This window comes from Octopus sinensis, linkage group LG21 (assembly GCF_006345805.1).
Source record: "Octopus sinensis linkage group LG21, ASM634580v1, whole genome shotgun sequence".
Taxonomy (NCBI): domain Eukaryota; kingdom Metazoa; phylum Mollusca; class Cephalopoda; order Octopoda; family Octopodidae; genus Octopus; species Octopus sinensis.
In genome coordinates, this window is record NC_043017.1 from 3825420 (window position 1) to 3835419 (window position 10000).

Sequence of the window (10000 nt, forward strand, 5' to 3'; positions counted from 1 at the left end):
TTCTGCAGTACTTTGTGCACTTGGCTTCCTAAAAAACGAAAAATATTGGAATTGAATCTTGCATTGTCAACAGGCAGATGAGTACCATCTTGTATTCTTCAGGATGCTTCAGAGTTTACAGAACTTGTAATGTCTAAATAATAATCATTCCTACTGTAGGCACAAGGCCTGGCATTTGGGGCCAATGGAGTAACTCTTCGTTTTAAGCTATGTTGTTATTTCCACAAATCTCTTTTGCAGCTATATTTTCTAACACTAGACCCTATTTTGTATCCACTTACAAACGTGCATGTCGACACGGACTCATTTACAAGTAAAACCGTTCCATCCAAAAATTTACACTGTCATGCGTTTTACACAACTTTTCTAAGTCAGATTTACACAACGTTTCTAAGTCAGATTTACTCTTTATAAATGCAATATCGGAGGCTACGGTTGATGATACTGAGCATCATTTCTGAATTACGAGAGCAAATTTGTAGAGAGGGTGTTAGTCGAATAAATTCGATCCCCTATTAAGATTCCAACAGTTTTAAAGTTTACAAATATCTTTATTCTTTCTATATATTTCTTTACCTGTTCTGCATGTCGACATTCCATCGCCCTAGTAGCTTCCTGCAACTGAGCCTCATATTCAGCGCTTAAGTCAGCAACCATACCTCCAATTTCGGCCTTCCATGTTTCTTGGAAATCGGGCACCTTCTGTGTTTTGGATAACATTGCTTGGTATTCTTTGCATTCCTGCAAATAGTAAGGAAAACAAACCAGTAAGTAGAATGGAAATAAAGAATTTTTTTTTATTGAGAAATTTTCATATTTTTTTTTGTTGAGAAATTTTCATATTTTTAAAACGTAATGCTAAATAGAAATGAACATATGAACATACAAAATTGTTGACAGTAAATTGCTGGTATATATATCTTATTCGGGGCCAGAGCAGGAATGCTGTCAATATTGAACATTTTTAATATCTTATCAAACGTGCAAACAAGTGTCAGCTGAAGGGCACATAGGAGTTGTGACCTGGATGCGCCCCGGCCCCTCATGAGCCGAATCACTTGCCTAAGTAGGGTTTCTTCGCTGAAGACCTTCTGCTGTTCAACTCTCTTGAGAGTTGCTGACCTGTAATAACAGATAGGTGTAACGGGTAATTTGAGAGATAAGTATTCTCGTTAGAGATGAGTGATCAAGCCGTAGATAATCGCAGATTACTTATCTGCATATGAACCACTGACACTGTGGATGGTGGCCTGCCAACTTGGTCAGATAACTGTAACTGATCTCTTGAAAAGTAGTGGGTTTTTATTTATGACTGTGCAAATGAAACTATCTGATTCTCAGAAAGCCTTAAAACATTGTGAAGAAAAATATAACAGAAAATAGCTAAAACTATCATGGCAATTATCCTGCAAGAAAATATATCAGGAAAGAGAAAATAAAAATAAAAGCAGCATTACGGCACTATGGACGTCGTTGAGGAAAGCAAGTTCTTCTTCCAGCATCGCCAGACGGTTTTCTAATTCCAGTCTTTGAGTAGTTTCGCTTTGTAAGTTCTAAAGAAAAGAAAATTACGCTGTTATTATTATTTTTTATAAAATATCTTTTACGTAAGTATCGAAAATTCATCCCAGATAGAAGATAAAGTACGAAGATAAGAGAAATGTTATTGGTTCGCAAATGAAGTATATTCTGTCGTGTTTTGTACAATATCATTAGAAGTTTTGCTATATTTTAATAACCGAACTTTTAGAAATCACAAGATTTTATTTACAGAATGACTACGGTAGTTGGCAATGCGATATTCTTTACGGATTTATTAACTGTTTCTAGTTTATCAAGGTGGATTAGGTTCAGTATATGGCTACATCTTGTTTTGTTTGCTCCATCCATGATCAAGGTTCCCGAGCAAATGCTAAGTGTCATGGCGTCGCTACAAAAGGACATGGAAGCATCTATTCCTTCAAATGGCGGCCAATCTCAATTTTGTTGTTAAAAAAGGTACAAAACAATATTGTGTTTTGGCAAAAGCATAAGTTGTACTTTTTCTTTTTTCCTCTTTTTTCTGCAGTATTGCTGGATTGTGCCATTTTTGATATTGAAGATGTATTGAATATAGAACAACAGGTCGTATCTTCAACCAATGGCTTTTCAAAGCAAGAACTAAAGACAATAAGAGACTAACTTTTTGCAGACGATTTTACCCTTGTTGCTCATACACTTGAGGACATCCAGAACATCAATGATACGCTTGAAGCAGCAGCCAGATGTTTCGGCTTAACTATCAGCTTTGTGATGTCTTTGCAGTTTCATTAATTAAACATTACTCTACCTCCAGTATTCGAGTATTATTTTTTCCACCTTGCTTCATATCTATGTGCTTCCTCCGGTATATACATACATATAAATATATATATATATATATATATGTGTGTGTGTGTGTGTGTGTTGTGTGTGTGTATAGTCAATCGAAACAAGAACAAGGAAGATAAAACAACAACGCGTGGAAAAGAAAGAGGATTTCACATTTCGAGTGGAGCTCATCATCAGAAATATAGAAAAAATCCAAAGAACGGAGGACAGAGAAAGAAAATCGCCAGCGATGCACACGCGGTCATGTATATATGTATATATATATATATATATATATATATATATATATATTAATAAATATGTATATATATATATATGTGTGTGTGTGTGTGTATACATATATAGTTAGATAGATAGGTAGACAGACAGATACGCATGCATATATATAAATATATAAACAATTACATATATACGTGGAATCCGATCAAGCTCAGCGAAAGTCAGTAGTGGTGTCCCACAAGGTGCTGTGTTGGGCCCACTCCTCTTCATTATGTACATCAATGACATAATAGATGCCATCAAACATTCTACATTGAAAATCTTTGCAGATGATTCCAAACTCCAGAAGGCCCATAAACGGTACGGAAGACCAAGCATTCCTTCAGTCGAATCTGTTTGCTGTGGTCCGGGCGAAAAAGAACAATATGCCTCTAAATGAAGATAAGTTTAATTTGATCTTCATCGTCGTAACCGACGGAGTGCCACGACGTTATATATACACATGCTTATGTATTTGTATATGTATATATGTATTTCTTTGCAATCTGTATGTGTGTGAGTTTACGGCCAATCGAGAGAAAGAGAACAAGAAAGCGATTACGAATTCAAAGTAGTGCAACATATCGCTCTAAGTTCGGCCATTTGAGCCTCAAGAATGCCATATCTCTTCTTCCAATCTGCAAGTTGCTTCTCCACTTCATCTTTCCTCCCTCTGTATAATTGCTCCATACCGAGTTCTAAATGGTCGTACACATGTGTATATATTTATTTGTATATGAATATACGTATGTGTTTGCAATATGTGTATGCATGAGTGCGCGGATACTCGAGAGAGAGAGAGAGCAGGATAGAGATTACGGATTCAAAGTATTGCAACATACCGTTCTAAGTTCGGCCATTTGACCATCAAGAATGCCATATCTATTCTTCCAGTCAACAAGTTGCTTCTCCAATTCGCTTGTCCTCCTTCTGCTGGTTTCGCTGTCTGCAATGCGTTGGGCAACTTCATCGTGTAATCCATCGATTTCCGCTTGCAGTCTGTCTCTTTCGTCCTGCACTTGGCGCAACCTAACAGAAAAATAGTAAAAATGTTTTGCTAAAGAATATTATTTATGCTATGTAGAGATTGATGTGACCAGCAGACACGGTTAATATAATAACAAGAATATACTAACAATATTATACAAATTTTGAAAAATAGATGAATAGCAACCAAAACGTCACACTTTCATAATATTTTTGTTAAGAAACTTAACGTTAAAGATATTTGTTGGAATTATATTTAATAAGAAGTTCTTCTTATACTAATAAATATATCAGTGAAGTTGCTTAGGCCTCTGTATATATGGAAAGAACAATATATATTTGTGAATAAATACACATACAGTGGGAAACCAGATGAGAGAGTCACTTTTACATGGTCGAATGTCCTACAAACCATAGCATCTAAATATCTGTATAATTGCTCCATACCGAGGCAATGGTCGTACACATTGATCAACAAAATTAAGACAGTCTGTTCACGAATGGAACTTTGGCGGGTTCAGTCTCAATATCGGACTTAGCAACAATAATCTCTAATGGATGGATATTACCCTAGGTTTAGTCTTTCAGATCTTATCATCGCAAGTTCATAAACACAAGCGTAGTACACAATATCCAAACTTACTTAGTTATATGCTGGTACAGAGTTAAGTATAATTCATAAGCTGTAAGTAAATAAAGCTCTCTACAACTGTTAACTATATCCTTCTCCTTTGCACAATTTGGAGAATGGATATTTCTCTCTATCTGAATGAGAAATTCGTGTTTATAAATATTACGTTAATTTCGAATTCAGTTAATCCAGTGGATTTCGGAACTGACTATTTGTCCAATAGATAATAATTAATTTAGAAAGGTATAATATTTTTAATAGATGGAATTAAATGTGTTCGCTTGAAGAACAGACTTTTTTTTTTGGGGGGGGGGATAACACCATCTTCTTAATGATTTTAACGAAGACTTTTGTCACAAAATGGAATCCGCTTATAAAACCTTAAATGCATCATTTCAGAATAAAAATCTGCAGGTTTTCTACCTGCTAATTACAGTGTATTGATCCTTTCGTTTGCTGTCACAGATTTCGTTTTTTTTTTTTATTTCTTTCCAACTATTTGTAAATTGAGAAAATGAGGTTCATGAATTAATAAATGAAAGTTAAAAGCTTTTAAGAATTGTAAACATTTTTGGTAATGTTGGCCAATCGAAAGCCACTACTATACGCATGACAGTAAGCCTCACATTGGGGGCATGTTTACATAGTTACAAGCAAAACTGTAGTCTTCTGTAGTCTGCCGTGTTTTCGATTACGGATGTAACATTTCCACCACCGCAAACACCAGCACAATATCTCGGCAAGTGTTTATTAATTCGAAAAGTGGGACACCACTAGCAATAAGTTGAAAATTATACCCTGTGCCATTTTTTTAAAATGTTTGCTGGAATAAATAAATCCTAAATTCGGATTCGGCCTGAAAAGTTACTTCAATAAACCAAAGGTGAAAGCTTTCACTTACTTTTAAAATATCCAATTCTGTGCCCACAACCGAGGAGATCCCAATTTATATTCGTTTCTTGGATCCTAAGGTCGGATTTAGCACGAAAAATGACATCAATAAACCAAATGTGAATATTTTCATTAAATTCGAAAAGGTCCACATGTGAGCCCACAACGGAAAACATCCGATTCCAATTTGTATTACTTTTTTGAAGCTATTTGCAATATTTACAGTGTTTTTATCAAAAGTAGAATACTACTAAATGTGGTGCTTCATTCACCTCAGTTTAGTCTTCTCTCATTTATTCGAAAATGATAAAACAAAATGCTTGTAATTTACAGGGACTTATTAAATTCTCTGTGGCCGACGGCCTTGTGTATAGTCGAAAAGTAATCTGCACCGGTGACCGATAGATATTTACAAACATATGTAATCAATTAAAAAAGAGAACCAAGAAGAAAGGAAGTGATAGACTCTAAGAAAACTACTATCTCTTGGAACTTGTAGGACAAATTAAATTAAACTACCATCTTTCCTATTCTAAAGAAATAATATACAATCCTTGTGAATATATATAAATCATGTTGTACATATATAAACAGGACAAATTTAACTATTTCTATGAAGACTGAAAAAAATGGTAAACAGGCTCAATCGATTACACTGGAAAACAAAGATTTTGTTAATGGGGTAAAAGCAGGTATTTTAGACTAAATCGAAGATTCTGATTTCGAATCTGTACTCAGAACCGTTCTAACACGTCAGGATTTTGAGTTATGCACTTGCGCATGATTATAACTATACTTTTGGCTATGTATAAGCCGCATTATAAATGGAAGCGGTCTTAATTCAAAACTAAAGAAAATAGCAACAATAAAACAAACGATGAGTAAGTTCATTATTTAGTTTATCATGGCTCAGTGGTTAGCGCGTCGCACTTACGATCGTGAGGTTGTGAGTTCGAATTCCGGACCGTGTTACGTGTTGTGTTCTTGAGCAAATCACTTTATTTCACGTTGCTCCAGTTCACTCAGCTGTAGAAATGAGTTGCGACGTCACGGGTGCCAAGCTGTATCGGCCCCTTTGCCTTTTCCCTTGGATGACACTGGTGGCGTGGAGAGGAGAGGCTGGTATGCATGGGCGACTACTGGTCTTCCATAAACAACCTTGCCCGGACTTGTGCCTGGGAGGGTAACTTTCTAGGTGCAATCCCTTGGTCAGTCATGACCGAAGGGGGTTTCAGCAGATAGTGCTGACGTATTGTGTGCAAATCTAGGACACGTGCATGTCGCTAACGAACAGAGATTGTTCATAGACTTGAGTAAGGTTAGCCTCAAAGCTGTGTTGTCACACAATGGTAATGAAAAACCTTCCATTCCTGTGGGTCATGTTGTCGGTATGGAAAGAAACTTATGAATCGATAGAACTCTTTCTGAAAGGAGTTAATTACTCAGTTCACAAGCGGAATATTTGTGGTGATTTAAAGGTGATTTCCCTCCTCCTGGGACTGCAGCTGGGATTTACCAAAAATATGTGCTTCTTGTGTGTTTGGAACAGCCGCTTCGACAGCAATCGTTAAACTGCAAACGACTGGCCTAAAAGAGATGAGCGCATGGTTTGTCGGTGCAATGTGCAGCTTATGCCACTGGTAGACCCGTAAAAGATCTTCTTTCCACCCCTTCATACCAAACTCGGTCTCATAAAAAAACTTCGTAAAAGCAATGACACACGATGGTTGTGGCTTCCAGTAACTAAAATTAAAATTTGGTACAGAGAAAAGTGACGCAAAACAGAAAGCAGGCATTTTCATTGGATCCGAGATCAGAGAATTGATATCTGATAGCAAATTCAGAAGGAAACAGAATCCAGTTGAGCTGACGGCATGGGATTCGCAGAGTAGAAAACTATGCTGGTTTAATAAACATTCTACCAGCATATGAAAGAATGGGATGCCGAATGTCCCTTAAAATGCACTTCTTGCATTCTCATCTCGAGTTTTTACCAACGAATCTTGGTGTCCGTAATAATGAGCATGGTGAGCGGTTCCACAAGCATATATGTGAGACGGAAACGAGGTATCAACGTCGGTTCAATCGACACATGATGAGTGACTACTGCTGGTTCCTACAACGGGAGACCAGCACGATGCATTAGTGCAAGAGCAAGTAACTCAAGCATTTCTGAGCTGAGCAGATCAAAAACAACAGTGAGTATTCCCTTAACATAAATATACTATATACCATTATAATACCATTTACCTTGAACATAAATTTACTATATGCAGGACGAATATAATAATTATTTACTTAATTATTCCTGATTCTAATATAGTATTAATATAAAATTATGCGCATAACTCAAAATCCAAACGTGCTGCAGCAATTCAGAATCAGCGAACTCGATTTAGTGTAGCAGAGCACCGTTTGTTTGGGTAGCAGACTTTTTTTTTTTTTGCCCAGTGTTATCGAACTTCATTGGGTGTCTACATCAATTTGACCAGGTCCTGAGAAATTATATGCTCAACAAATTCAAGAGCTACAGACAACTGGAGGTACTAATTTGGATGCCGTGTTTAACACTTTATTCAATCTGAGTCTTGTCAACGGGGATCTCAGTCCACATAGAGTTAAAGTATGATACAATATATACAACCTGTGCAGTGGATGTCTTCTGTTAGTGGACAGTATTCGCAAAACAAGTGGTATCATTCGTTATTAGCTTTCTAAAACATCTAAAGCAGATTGAATTTTTTAATGTCTGAAATGCAAGGCATCACCTCCTGCAACAGGTCGTAAAAATTCTTGGAACTGGATTCAACAGATCACTGATAAATTCAAATCAGCCAACATCTTTCAATGTCGCTAGTTGTCGGTGGTATGAGTGGGTCAAGTGTCGTTGACACTGAATTACACTACAGTAGCTTCTTTATTGTTTAGCCATCACAGGTTTGGTTCGACACAATTTCCCTATTTCTCAATTTAAAAAACCTTTTCCCCGCTTGAGTCTTCACTAATATTTCCTAAATCAACCAGTTCGAGAAAACACATTTTTGACGACAGAAATATTATCTTTTATGTTCATACACTATGTTAATTTATTCAGACATTATCATCGTCTTGATGGCTCGTTTTGTAAATCATACAGTAGTATTGACATTAGAACCGTGGGGTGATGCAGAGAGAATGATTTCACAAGTCAAGAGTAAGTCTGTTTATTGGAGGCTTAGTTAAACGTATCAGGGGTTTAAGTTGTATCTTAGCTTTACACAGACTAGAAATCATTCATAATAATACCCACAGGGGACTAATTGAATAAAGCAATCACTTTAGATTAACTTGCACTCTAAATGAAAGCTAGGGTGGCTAGCAATTTCATTATATCAATTTAAACTTGAACCTTATCGATAGATATGTCCGACTTAGTCTCACATGTTTTTCATCTGGACGTTGCCAATTTAGCTGAATCCGTTTAATATGTCTTTGTGAGATGTCTCTCAACCACTTTCTTGCTTGTTGTTCTAAACGTCGAGCTGTATAAAGATTCTTTTCAAAAATGTAGAACCCTCCAGTTCTATATATTTAAACAATATGAGAATGGCACGGGAGGTTTTGTTCTGCAACGCGGACCAAGCAATATTTCTGTGCTTTGTAGTGGTATATTAATTGTTGCAAATCTTAAATTTTTAAGTGCTAAATGCCTAAAAATAATGTTCAGATTCACTTAAGACAGGATATGGAGAAAGAGACTTAAAAGGAAATGAGAGTAGCTTAATTAAATGGCCGCATCTTTAAGATAAACGTTTATGATGCGTAGAAGTTTCAAACGACTTAATAAAGGAGCGGGAAAATTAACGGAAAATTTTACTTACTGTTCAGTCAAATCTTCGACTTCTTCTTCAAGCGATTCATTCTTGGACTTTACAGCTGCAAGTTCCTTATCCTTGTCTTCGATGATTCCTTTTAAGTCCTCCAGCTGCTCTTGGTATGATATTTTGATCACATCAATGTTAAATTCAACTTGAGATCTATTTAAGAGTTCCTTAAGATGTTTATTCTCAGCCTCCAGCATACGTGTTTTTTCAAGGAATTCGGCAAGTTTGCAATTCAAACCTTGCAGATCTTTCTTTTCCTTTTGGCTGCTATTTTTCATTTCAGCAACACTTCTTTGGGAAGATTGTGCTGCCACTCCAGAGGCCAGAGAAATTGGTGCAGCACGGACATTAGTTGCCATAGACATACCATATTGAGACCCCATACGAATACTACTCCTTGGACCTCTTCTACTCCTTCGAGTTGTTTTGCTGGTTTTTGTGCTAACTTGACTCATATTTGTTGTTGTTATTCAAATACTGCAATGGAATAAGAAACTTTTCACTGTATGGGAAAAGAACGGGACACTGAGAAAATTCTGCAGAACGATTTACAACCTGCTTTCCGACACTGCGAAGTGACCAAGTCTAAGGCGTTCTCCTGTTTTATATGTGCCAAAGAAGAGTTGTAGTGAGAGTGCAAATGGTGGGAGGGACTTATTGATAGAGAAAGAGAAGTGGGGATAGATAAAGAGAGAGATGAAGGAGAACAAAAAGTGAGAGTAGAGTAATAGTGGGAGATGCACTGTGTAGGACATATAATATGACAAAAAAGTTGTTTTTTTCCCTTTCTTTAATATTTCATTCACCCTCATACACTTGCTTAAAAGACTAATGTAAAGAAATGTACGGTTGACAAGAAAGAAATGTAAAGCGAAAGAATAAAAGAAATTGTGTAAGTAGCACATCTTCACGCTTCAGTTAACTCTAGGCATAATCGCAATACATCCTCAGCCAGCCACACACCTATAAAGGTAGATCGAGTTGCCGTCACACAGAACAT

The 10000-nt window shown here is 36.5% G+C and overlaps 1 protein-coding gene across 2 annotated transcripts in view; it reads right to left on the bottom strand.

The window, feature by feature from the left end:
- LOC115222954 (70 kDa neurofilament protein) overlaps nucleotides 1-9590 on the bottom strand; it is a 19168-nt gene extending 9578 nt beyond the window's left edge. The window contains exons 1-5 of one of the 2 annotated variants that reach the window (XM_036511816.1): nucleotides 8998-9590; nucleotides 3548-3657; nucleotides 3214-3290; nucleotides 1458-1553; nucleotides 577-741 (exon numbers count right to left, since the gene is read on the bottom strand). In XM_036511816.1, coding sequence (XP_036367709.1) covers nucleotides 577-741; nucleotides 1458-1553; nucleotides 3214-3290; nucleotides 3548-3657; nucleotides 8998-9455 — 906 coding nt within the window. In that variant the 5' untranslated portion in view covers nucleotides 9456-9590. Of the gene's footprint in view, nucleotides 1-576; nucleotides 742-1457; nucleotides 1554-3213; nucleotides 3291-3470; nucleotides 3658-8997 lie in introns of both variants that reach the window. The other variant, XM_029793364.2, reaches the window with a different exon arrangement.
- Between the last annotated feature and the right edge of the window lie 410 nt (nucleotides 9591-10000).